The sequence below is a fragment of the Cydia fagiglandana genome, chromosome 8 (assembly GCF_963556715.1).
Source record: "Cydia fagiglandana chromosome 8, ilCydFagi1.1, whole genome shotgun sequence".
NCBI lineage: Eukaryota > Metazoa > Arthropoda > Insecta > Lepidoptera > Tortricidae > Cydia > Cydia fagiglandana.
The window spans coordinates 677,940-696,335 of NC_085939.1; the positions used below are offsets into that span (position 1 = coordinate 677,940).

General features: G+C 39.9%; 1 protein-coding gene across 1 annotated transcript in view; it reads left to right on the forward strand.

Moving 5' to 3' along the window:
- Positions 1-3,125: 3,125 nt before the first annotated feature.
- Positions 3,126-18,396, forward strand: part of LOC134666427 (gamma-tubulin complex component 2-like) — a 61,639-nt gene continuing 46,368 nt past the window's right edge. The window contains exons 1-12 of the mRNA XM_063523577.1: positions 3,126-3,270; positions 3,349-3,516; positions 3,740-3,884; positions 4,185-4,371; positions 4,942-5,237; positions 5,468-5,596; positions 5,775-5,952; positions 7,169-7,342; positions 8,277-8,565; positions 8,899-9,014; positions 10,131-10,302; positions 16,686-16,854. Coding sequence (XP_063379647.1) covers positions 3,200-3,270; positions 3,349-3,516; positions 3,740-3,884; positions 4,185-4,371; positions 4,942-5,237; positions 5,468-5,596; positions 5,775-5,952; positions 7,169-7,342; positions 8,277-8,565; positions 8,899-9,014; positions 10,131-10,302; positions 16,686-16,854 — 2,094 coding nt within the window. The 5' untranslated portion in view covers positions 3,126-3,199. The remainder of the gene's footprint in view (positions 3,271-3,348; positions 3,517-3,739; positions 3,885-4,184; positions 4,372-4,941; positions 5,238-5,467; positions 5,597-5,774; positions 5,953-7,168; positions 7,343-8,276; positions 8,566-8,898; positions 9,015-10,130; positions 10,303-16,685; positions 16,855-18,396) is intronic.

An 18,396-nucleotide genomic window follows, 5' to 3' on the forward strand; every position in this document is an offset into this window, starting at 1 on the left:
ATACCTAACTAGTCGATGATCAAATGGAATGAGTTATCTTTCCATAAAACATACTTAAAATGCTGTAAGCATATGGCTTCCCTGCGCGATTCTAAATGCCCGATGCGCGCGACGGGGGTCATTATTTAAAAACAAAACACACTCGTTGACATAATCGCGTCTCCATATTGGGCAAAAATACATTGTTCGGTGTATTCCTGAACAATAGAATAACAGTATAGCTGCTTCTTATTCCGCTCGGACGCGGAGGCTCCGGCAGGGACCGGCTGGACTCGGTAAATTCCGTACATTGTAATTCAGATTGGATGTCGAAACGCACGGCTCGGCATGCGACAATGCGGATGCTTTGGCTCGTTTTACCATACGAAGTTTGACTGCTTAGGTACTAATAAACTAAACCTACTTATACCATATATTCCCGCTGGTGCCTTCCGAAAAAGCCTCTTCGTATTTAAATAAGTAACAGAACGGTACGTTTGTAGTTTCATTCTATTTAGATATTGTTAGGAAGAAAAATTCTGTATACCGTTTTAAAAGCTCTCCGAAGAGATGATCTGTATTTCTAGGAAGCGCTGTCGTTTCTTCCGCGTCTTCACCCACTTTATTAATCAGTAAACGTCTGGCGGCTAATAAAAATGCGGCATTTATAGACTGGCCGTCTAAAAGACATAAATCTGACGCAAAAGAATGGCCCGATCCTGTCCTGTCCGACATCAGAGAGCGGATTTCTAAGACATCGTTTTTCATTCGGTCTATAAACCCAGGTGTTTATGGGAGACGTCATATTTTTTGGTTTATTTTTATGAAGAATTAACTTTAAGAAAAAATACATACCTTCCTAAATAATTATTGAGTTTACTTTTTAATAAATATAAAAAGTAATATTAGGTACCGAACAGACTAGGGTCGATAGGTAGTTTGGTACCGTTTTTAATTATTTTAGCAAATACTATTTTGGTTACCAAGTTAAATAGGGAGGCATCTATTTTTAACTACCTACCTATATTGTGGTTTTGTATATCTTTTTGTATTTTATTTTTGAATCCAATATTATAAAAAACGTAGCCTAAGAAACACAATTAAAAGAAGTATAAAAACTAACTGCCAATCATGGATTAATTTTCACTACCACCTAACATGCTACATCTGATATTGGAGTCGCAAAGAATGCTTCGTATTTCACACATGGCGACTGCTTTGTTTGACAACACAATCACAACATTATTATTTCTATCATCAATCGACATTGTACAAGTGCAGAATCTTCAGTTTTCCTATCAAACAATCACAACAGAGCTCGAGTTGCTCTTTGAGCACAAACGGCCGCCGAACTTTTGTTGAGCTTTTGTAAAGTGCCGACGACACTAAAAAAACTTGTGTGCTTATGACACAACATTCATCTACTGTGAGAAACCACTTTTTACACCATTTCCTATAACTACGTTTCGGTTATTTATATTTCTTTATAAAATCGGATTATCGACGAAAAAATCTTTTGTGCAATTTCTCTTGAAGTATACCATTTCACGCTGTCGCAGAATTGTTTAGTTCCTATTATTTTTAATGGCTCACGCTAACTGAGCAATGTTTTTTAAATCCCAGATCAGATACCTACTAAATTGGTCAATATTCATACTAATACTAAAATAAAATTAGATGAGGTACTAGTAGAGGAACGATCTGCAAGAGAAGTCGGTGCATTAGCGACGAGTCAGTGTTTAAATTATTTTAAAAACTTTTATCTGACATAGTATGTAGGTAAGTTTTTATCCTATTAATTTAATTTTGAGATCGTAAATGCGTATCTACTTATGTAGGTAGTACTTAGGTACAGGAGGTGCCTTAGCTTAGAATAGGTAATAGATAGGTTTGGGCAACTAATGGGTCTAATCTAAAAGTCTCCCGGAGGTTTTCCAGTGGCCTATTTTATAAAGCTACAAATTACAATTTACAAGCGGAAGTCTCTTTCTAACCCTATGCATTAGAACGAGATTTCCGCTTGTAAATTGTAACTTGTAGCTTTATAAAATAGGCCACTGGTGGTACTTACTCCATTTCAAAAACAGCACTAATTATGCGTTAGCCTAGAGTCAGCGCCATCTATTGAGGTTGAGGTACCTGTGGTTGATTTTAATAATTAGTAATGATATTTGGGGATAATCTTACACGGCTCGACCTAGCTCCAAACCAATCCAAACTAACCAAAGTACTAAGTATGGGTACAAGGCGATTATACATAATACATACTTGCATACATAAATCCATACTTAGATATATAAGATAATATAACCAAATATAACTCGGGAACAATTTTATTAATATACTTGATCAACACATAAGTACATAAATGCCCTTAGCGGAAATCGAACTCGGGACCTCCTGCTTCGTAGGCAGGGTCACTATTACCGACTAGACTAGGAGACTTATTTTGAAGGATCAACCACCTGCGATTTTCTGTGTAAAAGCAAACTCATTACGACATCTAGCGGTGAGTAGCATAACGTAGAACGTTTTTTTTTTTTCGTCCATCTGGACAGGCTAAAGACGTAGAACGTATAACAATGAGCGTTGTAACGGTCATCTACAGACAATATTTATAAAAACAAAATTAATTTATTATTGAATTGGTAAACTTCTTCTTCTTCCTCGCGTTATCCCGGCATTTTGCCACGGCTCGCAGAGCCTGGGGTCCGCTTGACAACTAATCCCATGATTTGACGTAGGCACTAGTTTTTACGAAAGCGACTGCCATCTGACCTTCCAACCCAGAGGGGAAACTAGGTCTTATTGGGATTAATCCGGTTTTCTCACGATGTTTTCCTTCACCGAAAAGCGACTGGTAAATATCAAATGATATTTCGTACATAAGTTCCGAAAAACTCATTGGTACGAGCCGGGGTTTGAACCCGCGACCTCCAGATTGCAAGTCGCACGCTCTTACCGGTAGGCCACCAGCGCTTCTTATTGAATTGAATTGGTAAACTAAAAAATTATAATGTTTTAAATTGGAAAGTTTTGAACAAAGCTGATATTTTTAAATAATTTAAATCCTGAAAATGTATACAAAGATGACTACAGCGTGTTTAGGACCCTGTATGTTTTTTTTTTTAATTTATAAATGTCAGCTGTCATAACTGTGTCACTGCTCAATAATGCCCCCGAGCCTGTAATTTTAAATTATTCTCACATAAAGTCATAAATGTATCAGAATTGGATTCTCCCCAAAGAAAAAATGCTTACTACCATCAAGGAGCTTCTTGACGCTCTTGGGTATGGATAAACTGGTGATTTTAGTGCTATTCATATTATTGGTATATACGAATGTTAACGTTTGTTATTTGTTTACAGATGTAGTTTAGACGCCGACACGGTGCTTGAGTATATTCAGAACGATCCTAACTATGGCAACAGCAGTCTCTCATCCAAACAAGTGAACGAGTACGCTCAGAGATTAGCTCTGAAAGCTTCCAACGCCAAAGCTTTCATCAAGAAGTATGAAGAGCTCAGGAATCGAAAGTAATGCTCGTGATTACTCGTATGATGTCTGCAGTACGGCCACGTCTCAAAAATTTGAGAATAAGCCTTCATTTAAAAAAGGATCCTTAAAAAATTTGATGAGGCAGATTGAACAAGATGAGGCCATATTGTAGGCACAGAAGGCACCATATGTCTGTGCCTTGGTTTAATCGTGTATTCGTTATTAAGTTCACGATACTAAGCTTTTTATTTATAATTTCAGCACTGATAACTTACCAGATATTATCTTGCTGTTCTACAAACTGGTATATGATGAGAAACGGACTAAGGCTTCAAAGCCAAAAGTAGCACCAAAGCCTATTCTAGGGGATAATAAACACCAAATCACCAAAGAAGACCTTCCTCAGGTAACTTCAGACATGTTATGTTACTGTCAGTCCTGTGTAACTTTATCCATCTTTATCCACATGATAAATTAACTGTCACTTTTTAACACCATGGAATAGAAAGTGACGAACACCATTTTATCATGCTATCACATCATACCCATACTGATTATAATAGAAACTTATAGTGGTGTTTAAAATATGACATGTTGATATTGAGGGGCGGCACAAGCTAAACCTTGTGTGGAATTTGGTAGAGACAGACTTCAAACCTTAGAATATGCCACTGCTTTCAATTACCAAGTAAAATTATCATTACAGATCAAAGACAAGCTACTCAAGGCAGTAGATGAAAGTAAAAAGTATGTGATGAAGTCATTTGAAGAGAAGGAAGCGCGGCTGCGACCAAACTGGTACAACAGCCTGGACCTACCCAACTGGCAGAAGGACCACCCTGCCATGTCATGGGACTTTCCCAAGGAGCCCGTCGCTATCACTGCTTCGTTGGGTAAGATTTCTGTCAAATTAACCTGGCCCCGCAGTCAGTGGCATAGCTATAGCCTAAGCATGGGCGAAAGGAGCCTTTGCCCACAGCCTCGCACTTACGGTGGCCTCGAATAGCCAACCTTTTTATTACATTGCGAAAACATTGAAAAAGGCTTCACAGATGTGATTTTCGCCCACGGCTAGATTGGTTCACACTACGCTACTGCCCACAGTAAGCTCAATAAGGCGTGTGGGTACTAGACAAATATATATATGATAAATAGATATAAATACTTAAATACATAGAAAACATCATAGCTGATTTCTAAGGGGATGTCCCCTTGCTAGAGTTAAAATTTTAGGACAGGAATACAGTAGCACATGTACAGTCATCAGTAATAGTATCTTACACAACTAGGGCCGCAAAAATATGTGACACATTCTTATTTGGAGCGCGTACATACATGTATGTGTGTGTATGTATGGATAGGTAGTAGTACATTTGTAACAAAATAAAGGGGTGCCCTAAAAATCTGAAGAAAAAGTGTTTTTTGAACTCTACTTATGCTGCATATGTTTCTTAAACTTTCAGCTGGCATTCCACTGGCTTCACAGGAGAACATGATAATAGATGACCTCCTGTATGTATTCTCTGGGGTCCCTGGCAACTACATAGTCCACCAGCCAACAAAAGACACTTACGAGCCCAGGAGTTTCAACATATCTGATGACTTAGATGATGCTTTGAAGCAGATAGTGCAGCAAATGTTACCGCTTGCTTCGAATTATTCAATAGTGAGGCGGTTCATTGAGCAGTGTGATATGTGGTCGGGACAAGTGCTCCATGCTTTGGTTGCTGCTATTGAAATACTGTTGAAAGATTATTATGTAAGTACTTTGGTTGCTAGTTGTTTCCGTTGATTATTTTTTTGATGGTGGATAGTACATATTTTCCGTAATATGTACCTACTTTGCTCCAGAATTTGATTCAAAATTTGAAATGTAAATAAAAAAAAAATTATTATATTGTGGTAGGTTGATATATCACCATGTCGATTTATAGTGGACCATCACTACTATCATGTAGTAACACTTGAATAAAAAAACTGATATTTCAGACAATGCTAGCCCAGTTGGAGACGGAGCACATGTCGGGCGGGCTGACGCTGCAGAAGCTGTGGTACTTCGTGCTGCCCACCATGCACACCATGCAGGTGCTGGCGGCCGTCGTGACGCACATCGGCCAGGTGAGTAGTGCTGCAGACAATGCTGGCCAGCCATTATATTATTATATTATTATTATATATAGAACAGTAAAAGCAAACCGTATAATATCACAAGGTAAGTGCTTAAATTTAGGAAGCAGCAGTAAGACAGTTCTTATGTTTGAATGTGCAGATGTTGATACAGTAACAATGTCCTCAGAGCGAGCTCCGCGGCGGCAGCGTGTTGACCGCGCTCCACGACAAGACCAACAAGCTGCTGGGCGACACGCGTGCCCAGGAGATCTCGCTTTTCCTCACCGAGCGAGCCTGCAAGCCCTTCTTCAGTATCCTGGACCAGTGGATCCATAAGGGGGTCATTGTGGACCCGTTTCAGGTTAGTACACTTGTGCTGACAGTCTTAACACCAAGCTACTGGGCGATACATCATGCCAAGGAGACCATTGTTCCTCACCGAGCCTACCAACCCTTTTTTTTTTAATGAAATAGTCAGCAGACGACCCGCCTGATGGGACGAACCCTTCTGTATCCTGGATCAGTGGATCCAAGGGGTCATTGTGAACCCCTTTCAAGTTAATCATGAGGCCTTTGACATCTTGACAGATGATTTTAGCAACGTCTGTACGTCTGTCATGACTGTGCAAACCAAAGCGGGATCTTCATTTGCTACCACATTTGTAACAGCTGAAGTAGAGTAGTCGGCAGCAACTTCAGAAGGATTGTGCCTCTTTGCTTGTTTTCAGGCTAGGTCTTGAAACCAAGCTTTGTCGTGAGTTTCACGACCTTTCGCGTTGGTACCTCTCCACCCATCGCGATCTGACGCGGGTCACGCGGGCTCTCATTAATTATCATCATCATCATCTCAGCCATAAGACGTCCACTGCTGAACATAGGCCTCCCCCTTGGATCTCCATACGTGCCGGTTGGAAACAACCCGCATCCAGCGTCTTCCGGCGACCTTAACAAGGTCGTCCTATGCTGCGCTTGCTAGTCCGTGGTCGTGGGCCCTCATTGTTGAAAGGAAATTTTAGACCTGATGTAAAGATTGGTAATTTTCCAGGAGTTCATGATAGAGGACAACGAGCTGGTGAACAAGGAGGAGCTCCCTGTGGACTACTCGGCCGACTACTGGGAGAAGCGCTACAGCGTGCAGCGCGACCGCGTGCCCCGTTTCCTCGACAAGTACACCGACATCATACTGCGCACCGGGAAATACTTGAACGTCATCAGCCAGTGTGGTGAGTCATGATAGAGGACAACGAGCTGGTGAACAAGGAGCTGCCTGTGGACTACTCGGCCGACTACTGGGAGAAGTGCTACAGCGTGCAGCGCGACCGCGTGCCCCGCTTCCTCGACAAGTACACCGATATCATACTGCGCACCGGGAAATACTTGAACGTCATCAGCCAGTGTGGTGAGTACATGATAGAGGACAATGAGCTGGTGAACAAGGAGCTGCCTGTGGACTACTCGGCCGACTACTGGGAGAAGCGCTACAGCGTGCAGCGCGACCGCGTGCCCCGTTTCCTCGACAAGTACACCGACATCATACTGCGCACCGGGAAATACTTGAACGTCATCAGCCAGTGTGGTGAGTCATGATAGAGGACAACGAGCTGGTGAACAAGGAGGAGCTGCCGGTGGACTACTCGGCCGACTACTGGGAGAAGCGCTACAGCGTGCAGCGCGACCGCGTGCCCCGCTTCCTCGACAAGTACACCGACATCATACTGCGCACCGGGAAATACTTGAACGTCATCAGCCAGTGTGGTGAGTACATGATAGAGGACAACGAGCTGGTGAACAAGGAGCTGCCTGTGGACTACTCGGCCGACTACTGGGAGTAGCGCTACAGCGTGCAGCGCGACCGCGTGCCCCGCTTCCTCGACAAGTACACCGATATCATACTGCGCACCGGGAAATACTTGAACGTCATCAGCCAGTGTGGTGAGTCATGATAGAGGACAACGAGCTGGTGAACAAGGAGGAGCTGCCGGTGGACTACTCGGCCGACTACTGGGAGAAGCGCTACAGCGTGCAGCGCGACCGCGTGCCCCGCTTCCTCGACAAGTACACCGACATCATACTGCGCACAGGGAAATACTTGAACGTCATCAGCCAGTGTGGTCTGTGGCTACATTATAAAATCTAAATATTTGTTCTCTCCAAATATATAAGAACTGTAAAAATTGTTTTTCTAAAAATGGCGCCAATTCCAGTTCCTAATAAGTCTCTCTCTTAACCGTCATAATATGTTATTTATTGACTTCATAGTCGAAATGAAAAAGTATTTAACTCGGGTAACCATCTCACCCTCACGGGTAGTGAAAGGAGAGATCCTTTCACTACTTCGTTCGAGCGCCAAAATTTCCCGGGTGATATGGGTTCCGTCGGTTCCGCGGCCGGCTCCCTGACACTGCGGGGTTGCGAACTGCATCGCAGCCATAATTGTGTTTTTAGTTTTAAGATATATTTTGTATTAATATGTATGCTAGTTTTAAGGTATTTATCTATGGGCCAATAGTTGCCTGAAAATAAATGTTTTCATTCATTCATTCATTCATTCATATGGTTCACTGTCCACCCTTGGTTAACAATCTACGCTACCTTTATTTACCGACGTTTCGACACATGTTTCACTGATGGTTTAATATGAGTTCAAAACTACATATATTACTAATTATTCCTCTTTATCAATTCACAGGCAACGCAATAATGAAGACTAACGTAGAAGAAATAAAGTACTCTCTAATAGAACAGAACTACAGCGGCGTTATTCAGAAAGCGTTCGCGTTCGCCAGCAAATCTCTTCTGGAACTATTACTCAAAGAGTATGATCTCATGGGCCGTCTCAAGTCGGTCAAGAACTATTTCTTCATGTGCCAGGGAGACTTTATCGTGCAGTTCATGGATGCGACCGAGCAAGAACTGTCGAAGAAGATTGATGACATCATTCCGTCCAAGTTGGAGTCATTATTGGGGCTTTGTTTAAGGTAAGATTTATTTCGAATTGCCCTTTCCGTCGCGAACCACGTTTCACGTGTTGCCTCGCTGTCGCACTTGTAAATTCGTACGTAAGTGTGACAGGGAGGCAACACGTCGAACGTGGTTCGCGGTAGGCCCTCTAACCCGAGGACTAATCTGTGTGTGACTGTGGCGCCGCCCTGGCGGACATGGGACACAATAAAATTTTGTTCTATTATTTTGGTTTTGTCCTCTTGACCGCGGCGAGACGTGATTGGTCAAATTCATATTATAGTTCACTAAAGCGTTTCGTAATTAAGTAATTATAGTCGACGAGTAGAATATTTTTTTTTAAATTTCAGGCTTTCAGCGGCCAGCCACGATCCTTACAACGAGGACATGCGAGTGGAGTTGCTCCCATATGACCTTCAGTTCCAAATGTTCAAGATTCTCTACATAGAGACGGAAGACGAGAAAGGTACTGGATAAGTGCTGTTTTTTAGGGTTCCGTACCCAAAGAGTAAAAACGGGACCCTATCACTAAGATTCCACTGTCTGTCACCAGACTGTATATCATGAACCGTGATCGCTAGACAGTTGAAATTTTCCCAAAATGATGTGCTGTTGCCGCTATAACAACAAATACTAAAAAGTACGGAACCCTCGGTGGGCGAGTCCGAATCACACTTGTTTTATATCCCATTAGCTTCTTCTGCCCGCGACTTATGTGAATATTGTATTGTATTGTAACGTTTATTTCAGACAAACAGTCCAGAATATACATCTTTAAATCTTCTTTAACCATTTTTTTGACATATATTTGACATAGACATCTGATATTGAAAATAATTTGTGTCGTGTCCGAGAAAAAAGTCCCACTTTGTCGCTTGCCATAAGGATGGTTTGACAGGTTATTCGTATAAAGATACAAGCAAATCTCGTCTCTATGGTGTGTTTGTATGTTCGCGATAAATCCAAAAACTACTGAACGGTTTTTCATACGGTTTTCCTATCACTAGGTTGATTCTTGAAGAAGTTTTAGGTATAATTTGTCAACCCGTGCGAAGCCGGGGTGGGTCGGTAGTAAACTAATAAGTTGGAGTTAAAAAAGCATATTTGTCTATGATTAGTGATTTTTACATCCATCACACCATTTAGCTTTAGTGATTAGTAGCACCGCCTACAATCTCTCTGCTTTGCCTTAAGGTTGACTGGTAGAGAATGCTTTTGGCATTATGTCCGCCTTTTGTACGATAAGTTTTCTTTTGTGCAATAAAGTTTAGTTCGTTTTTTTTAGCATTAGAAAGAACTTGAAAGAAGGTAAGCGATCTTGGCATGTCTTTTAATTGAAAAACGCTTTTTAAAAATCAATAACTATTACTTATGAAAGCAGAAGAATATAAATGATCGTATTAGATTCATAATTGTTACATATTTGCCGTAACTTATTTTTAAAATGTGTTTTTCAATTAAAAGACACATCAAGATTGTTTACCTAATTTCTAATGCTAAAAAAAACGAAGTATAAATAAATAAATATCCTAGCTCCTGAATGAATGAACTAATTTCTAACGTATTTTTTTTTTAATTGTAGAATACAAACAGAACAAGGACAGTCCGCCGCTGACCGGCATCGAGACGTTCACGTTCGGTCTGGAGGTGAAGTGGCCCGTGTCCCTCATCCTCAACCACAAGGCCATCGCCTGCTACCAGATGATATTCCGCCACCTCTTCTACTGCAAGCACGTCGAGAGACTCCTCTGCAAGTAGGTCCACTTGTTTCAATATGTAAGTTAAAATGGGACTGGGCTGGTCATGTCTGCCGAATGCCGGACGACTTGTGGGCCAAGTTAACCACAGAGTGGGAGCCCCACGAGTCTAACCGGGGAGCCGGCAGGCCTCGTCGGCGATGGCGGGATAACTTGGACTCCTTCTTGAGAGGCTGGCCAGATATTGCACTAAATAGAGACGAGTGGAGGAAGAGGGGGGAGGCCTTTGCCCAGCAGTGGGACACAGTGGGCTTTGAATAATAATAGTGGGCATACTTACAAACAAACTTTGTTAATTTTTAGGGTTCCGTACCTCAAAAGGAAAAAACGGAACCCTTATAGGATCACTCGTGCGTCTGTCTGTCCGTCCGTCTGTCACAGCCGATTTGCTCCGAAACTACTGGACCAATTAAGTTGAAATTTGGTACACATATGTAAGTCTGTGACCCAAAGACGGATATGCAACATCAACAAATGAATTTTAAACATAAGGGCTACTTTTGGGGGGTAAAAGATAACATTTAAAAACAAAGTTTTGCAAACTATATCGTGTTACATATCAAACAAAAGAGCACGTTGTGAGAATCTTAAATATATTTTTTTTATAAATTTACGATAAAAAGTTTAGAAGTTATTCAAGAAAATAGACAAAAAATGACCATTCCCCCCCCCCTCTATCTCCGAAACTACAGGGCCTAAAATTCTGAAAAAAATACACAAAATAGTCCTTTACCTAAAGATGACAGGAAAACCTATTAGAAATCTACAGTCAAGCGTGAGTCGGATTTAAGACCAAAAATGCGGTTTAGGTTTTTTAGGGACACAGCCGCAATGGTTTAAGTGAAACGTGATGTAGACAGCTATTGCGAAGGCCCTAGGCCGATATCCGCATAAGGCCGAAGGCCCGAAGTGTCCCGAAGAGGCGTGCCTTTACTTCAAACGTGAGTCGAAATGACGACAAAAAATGTGACTAGGCTGTATCTGGCACACAGCCGCATTGGTACAAGTGTAGTACTGATTGATTAGGTTACTAATGTTACGTGTTTTAAAAAGCACTATACAGGGTGGCAAAAAAATTAACTAAGTGTATTCCCGTTGCCAACGTGCAACCCCGAAACCTCGAGGAAAAATTTGGCTGTTTCATACAATTTGGATGGTCCGTTTTCTATGGGAGGATACATTTTTTTTCGCGATTTCGGGGTTGGTCCCATAGTAAAAGTTGTAAAGCTCAGTATAATCCGAAAACCTCCCCGGCTACGGGAATGCACTTATTTTTTGGCCACGCTGTAGGTATTATCTCTCTTCGGCATTCGCTTTTAAAACACTTGCGGAAGTTGTAGGAAGCGCGACCCGTCGGACGCTCCGAGCTATCAGCCCTAGGCGGAGCTCGGTCTTCAGTCTTCGCATTTGGACACTTGTACTACTGTTCGGCATTTAATCTTCCTATCTAAGCTACTTTGCAAAGTTGTAGAGATATACGCCACCACGCCAGAAAACTTCATGTTACATCTGTTTTTGATTGACCCATTCGGGTTTTTCAAGACGTTTCACTCACGTCACGTTTCATGTATACACTGTGTAACATGAGGAAACCGAATAATTTTAACCACGCATTTCTGAGGTCAAAAGACGGAAAAAATTTAATATGAGCTTAGGTCAATTTCGCTAAAAAACAAAAAAAAAAATTTTTTTTGTTTTTTCAATTGTTTGAATGTATTTGTACATAAAAAATAAATGTAAACTTGTCACTTAAAATTAATTTTTAATTTTTTTTTCGTAAAACTACTTTTTGCAAAGTGTTACTTGTCACTTTTTGACATCTATCAATAAGGATATTTAGACTACGTATCATAGCAGCAACATCGCCATCAAAAGGGCGTTTTGCACTAGGTTACAATAAAAACATGTTTTGGTATTGGTATTAACTCTGAAACTAGGCGAATTTCAAAAAAGTTTGCAGGAAATTTTTGTCTCTAAATATGATCAGGAATACGCTGTTGAAATTATTCGGTTTCGTCATGTTACACCGTGTATACAAAAAAAAATTGTTGAAAATTGTGTGATGTACGGAACCCTTGAAACGCGAGTCTGAACTCGCACTTGACCAGTTTTTAAATGTAGTCCGTATATTATAGTCAATTATTTAGTATTAGAAATAAGGTAAACAAACTTGATGTGTCTTTATTGAAAAACACGTTTTAAAAGTAAGTCACGGCAAATATAAGAATAAGAATAAGAATGGTTTATTGCCACATACATGAAAATAACATAGAGTTAGAATTACTTACATAATAAAATACAACCGTTAAATTATCAAATTATACAGAGCAAAAGGTGAGAAGATTTTTGTATTAGGCAAAGGGTTCCAGTCTCAGCGTGTGCCAGGCCTAGATGCCCGGCGCTGGTTTTCAGACCGGTCCCAGACTAAGGACGGTCGGAGAATGTTACATAATTTATGTTATGACAAATTCAGTACTTTGGTGCTCGTTTAAAATTTTACTACTAACATTTAAAATTTTACTACTAACATTTCGAATGTATTTAACATTACCTATTGATTTTAGCAGATAAGTTACAAGTTAACAGTAATACATTAAAAAATATTAAAAAGTTGAATTGACATGAGAGAAAAAATGATACGCTTGCTTACATTTGACACTTAGAAGTAACAGTCATACTATATTGCAACACTGGATTTATAATAAATTGGAAAATAATATTATGAGAATACACATGCTCGCGATTATGTTTGTATGTAAAAATTATTAATCTAATACGATCATTTATATTCTTCTGCTTTCATAAGTAATAGTTATTGATTTTTAAAAAGCGTTTTTTAATTAAAATACTTGTCAAGATCGCTTACCTTCTTTCTAATGTCAAAAAAGAGGAACTATAGTACATATTATTATTTATTTATTATTTTATTTGACACACTAGCTCTTAGGGCTGATGCGTGTATATCGAAGCATTTGTATTTTATTTTGCACTTTTTAATGTTCTAAAATGTGTATCCAGTCTAGCGATGTGCCGTTACCGGTAAAATACCCAACGTGGTAAAATACCCAGTAATGTTACCGGTAAGATTCCCCAGAATCAGTAATTTACGGTAATATTCAAATTAAGTAAATATCAACATAAGTTGTTTTACATTAAATCATTACTTGTCAACAAATGCATCATACGAAGCGCAAAAAATCAACATAGGTTTACTTTTCTAGTAAATTCCCAATACTACAGGTAATTTTCCCAATGTTACTCGGTATTTTACCAATATTACTTGGAAGTATTCCCCTTGTCTGAGCAAGCAAGTGGGCATAGTCAAAACCAGTTCCAGTCAAAACCACTCAATGAGTAATACCAGAATTTTAGTAAAACTAAAACGAAAATGTAATAATTACATTGATTTAATAATAATCATCACATTTTTAGTATGAGTAGGTAAGGTAAAGTACAATGACATTGTTTTGTGGTATATGTTATGTAAAAATTTTGTATCTAGCTTAATAATATTGATATAATGATATTCTTATTTTGAGCATGTATATTTGTTGTTTTATTTGTTATATTTGATTTATTTGATTTAATTTATTTCATTTATTTAATTTATTATTTATTTAATTTATTTAATTTATTTAATTTATTTAATTCATTTAATTTACTTAATTTATTTAATGTTTAATTTATTTTATTTGTTTTATTTTCTATTTATTTCATTTATTTCCTTTATTTTATATCGTTTATTGAATTTATTTATTTATATAATTTTTTTTAGTTTATTTATATTACATATTTACTTAATTTATTTTAGTGTTAGAAAAACCTTCGTAATTGACGAACTTTGAATTTTGCGGTTATAGTCCAGTACGGGATAGAGCGTAATACTACATTGCTTCGCAACTCCGCTAAGATTGAGTGAAAGAGATAGCTGAAGGTACGAGTGGATGAGACGTAAAGATAATTAAGCCATTTCTACATGTTTTAAATTAAATTAATTCAATTATAACGTAAGCGTTCAAGTACGAGAGTATATTACCCGCTTTTGGGAATATTACCGGTAAGAATGGTAATTTACTGGTAATATTCCTTCTTCTTTCTCCGGCCTTATCCCATGTTCAATTGGGGTCGGCTCTCCTAATCGCTTTTCGCCAGCCATTTCTGTTCTGGGTCGTCATTGGGTGTAATTCTAGAGCTTCGAGGTCACTATTTACTACTGATAGCCATGTGAGTCGGGGCCTTCCAGGACCTCTTGGACCAGTGGCGATATCTAACACTTTACGGGCCATATGGTCTTCGGGCCTTCTCATAACGTGTCCGTACCAGCGTAGTCTCGTTTCGGATAGTTTATCAGATATCGGCGTTACTTTCAAGCTTCCACGTATATACTTATTGGCCACTTTATCCATGAGGGTTACACCTGCTGACCAGCGTAACATCCTCATTTCGGCTACGTGTAGTTGCTGCACCTGGTCCTTTCTGAGTGGCCAGCATTCGGCACCATATATCATTGCTGGTCGTACAGCGGTCTTGTAAACCTTTCCCTTGACCCGGACGGGCATTCTGTTGTCGCATAGCACACCGGTTAAACTTCGCCACGTTTGCCACCCCGCATTAACACGGTGAGTGATGTCTGCGTCGATGTTGCCGTTGGTAGAGAGTACACTGCCTAGGTATTTAAAACTGCTAACACGTTGAAGCTCCACATCTTGGAGGGATATTTTGTGTTGGGTGTTACTACCGGAGAAATTACAAGGCATGTGCTCAGTTTTTTGCTTACTTATACGTAGGCCAGCGTTTTCCAGTGCGAGTCTCCACAGCTCTAAAGTATGTTGTAGGGCAACTGGGTCTTCATTTATAAGAACGACATCATCGGCGTATAGGATGTTCGCGGGTGCGGGTTGTTGCAGTTGTTCAGTTAGGCAGTTCAATACTATATTGAATAACAGCGGACTGAGGGCAGAGCCCTGGTGTACCCCAACCTTCACCTCAAATTCATCACTGGTTCCCGCGGGGCAGCGCACTTTGGTTGTTACATTTGCGTACATATCTGCTATCTTGTTAATATATGATTCTGGTACATACTGAGATCTTAGTGAGTGCCATATGAGTGACCTTGGTATCCGATCAAAGGCCTTTTCCAGGTCTATGAATACCATATGCAAATCTTTTTTGAGAACCCTGTACTTTTCCATAAGGATGCGGATGGTGTGAATGGCATCTGTTGTCGATTTGCCTCCAACAAAACCACATTGGTTTTCTGTGATGCTGGTTATGGAAAGTAGCCTCTCGTTAACTATTCGCTCCCAGATTTTAAATGTATGACTAATCAACTTAATGGCTCGGTAATTTCCGCAGGATCTTACGTCACCCTTGTTTTTATAAAAAGGGATTAAATAGCTTTTCCTCCATGCCGATGGTATGCCTTCGCTAGATATTTTGTTGAACAAGATGGTTAGGAATCTTTGGCCTGCTTCTCCTAGTATTTTCCAAAGTTCTGCTGGTATATCATCGGGTCCCGTAGCCTTGTTATTAGCCATTCTACGTATAGCTTTGCTAACCTCTTCTGGCGTGACTTCTGGCCATGGCCCATGAACCAGTTGCAGTTCTGTGAGCGGCAATCTTGGGTTGGTTTCGTTGAGCAGTTCAGCATAGTATTCCCTCCACCTTTTCTTAATATCTTCATTAGATGTTAAAAGTGTACCTTGTGCGTTTTTTATGTACTTATTATTCTTAATGTCTTGCGTGTCGCGGTGCCTCTGTTTTGCTATTTTGAAAAGCTGTTTGTCGTTGGTGGCCGATTCTAACCTTTCATAGAAGTGATCTCTATCCTTAGCTCTCGCTTGGGCTACAGCTTGTTTTGCCGCCTTCTTTGCAAGTTTATAAGACTCCCTGTTTTCGTCACTATTTGTCTCTTGCCATGCTTTAAAATGATATTTTTTTAAAGTCAGTTTTTCTTGTATGTCACCTCTCCACCACTTTGGATCTTTGTTTTTCCTGGCAATACCCGACGAGATTCCTAGGCATTCTTTAGCCTTTGCAATACATAGCTCTTGGAAGTCTTCCCACATATCGTTTGCTGTTAGCTTAGAATGGTCCCTATTTAAGTGGTCAACCAACTCAGAATAGAGTTTTCCGCCTGTGGTCTGGTAATATTCCCAAATGGTAAAATACCGGTAATGGTATTTTACTCTCGGCACATCACTAATCCAGTCTATTTTTAAAAGCGTTGACCGACGGTGCACTAACAGTTTCTGGTAGAGAGTTCCACACATTTACCACACGATTCGGCAAGAAGTGTTTTCTAGGGTAGTACATAGTAGGTAATTAAGTATTTGGACTGGGTGTTGTGAACGCGGCACTCAATTGTTCGTTATTTCCAGAGTGTGGCTGTACAACAAGGTGGTGAAGCGGTTCTCGGAGGCGCGGCTCTACGCGGACGCGTTCGCGCTGCGCCAGCGCATGCTGAGCTGCATCCAGCACCTGCAGTACTACATGTGCGTCGAGGTCATCGAGCCCTCCTGGTGCCAGCTCATACACAGCCTGGAGAAGGTAGGTGTATACACACGTAGTGGAGCAACGTTCATACTATACCCTAAATTCATGAATAAATTCCATCAAATCTACCACTGTGTTGCCAGTCAAATGAAACGTTCCATTAATAGTGTATATATTATTGACGAAAGAATGCACGTAAGTAAATACTAATTTTAAATACATCATTTATAAAAGACATTACAAGACTTATAAAAAAGCAGTCCCGTTAATTATCTTCCAAGTTGTCTGGCTTCCACCCCTCCTCGACGACTCTCGTCTGTATGATTCTCTTATAAACCAGCGCGGACTGCCGCGCCGTTCGCGTTCTTTCCGGCGAGTCGAAATCTACTTCGTAAAGACCGAAGCGTTCACTAGAAAAAAGAAAACTTTCGTTAGGTTAGACTTTGACTGTAATTCCTAACTTTTGTACTGCTTTAATGCCGACGTTTGATGCTCAAAACAAACCGGATTGACTGATACCACAGAACAATAAATAATAGTACTGCCGTACAGAAAGGAAACTTCCTACAAAACCGAAGTTTGACAACGGTTCAGGGTCGAATCATGCTATCCCTTTCTAATATATGGCACTATCCCTTTCGGCTATTTAGCGTTGTCAAAATTCAAGTGATTATCTTGTCTGTGGTCGTGCACGCAAAAGGAAGTCAAGTGGTGCCAACCTTAATAATTGCTCGGAGCAATGCTGAGCCGACGTTTGGCCCATCGACCCTTTAAACGGCACGCCTATCGTGAACTTTGTCCGAATGCACGAAGGTTGATATTGGACTGTAGCCGCGCGTGTCAGTTGACGTCTTTAGCGGTCCATGAGTTAGTAAAAACTTTTCATCTATACTTGGTCAAGCAGATCTTGTCAGTAGAAAAAGGCGGTAAATTTGAAAAATATAGGCGCGAAGGGATATTGTCAGGGTTTCTGCTCGAGAATTCCCGAGGCGAGAAATCTCGAGAAATTTGTCCTAAGTCGAGACAGGAAAAAAATATTCAATGACTCGAGAACTCGAGAAATAAATCTCTAGTGATAAGTAAAAAGAAAACACGCGTATAACACATGAGGTGTCTATAATGTATTTCTTTAGGCAGTTAAATAAATATGAACAATTTTTTTTTACATTTTCAGGTAGGAACCTACTTAAAACATTTATTACCAACCAAATAAAAAACTACCTTGATCCGTCCTCTATCGTTCTAGCTTTAACCGCTTTTCATGTTTTGAAACTTTTGAACTATCATGATTTTAATAACATTCATGCTGCGTCTTTTTACTGAATAACGCTTTAAAAAAAATTGTAACGAATTATAGGACCATGTAATAAGTGTAATAACAAATATTACAAAACTAAATTACTATTGATAAATCAAATCATCCTGATATATTCCAATTAGCAAAATATTACAATGGAGTAAGTACGAGTAATTAATATTACGTAGTAAAACTTCTGTATGTTTTGTCACATCGAGTTAAATTTATTGACTTGAATATTGCTGCCTAATAAAATACCATATTGTGGTTTGTTTACATTTTGTTGACACCTAAAGAAA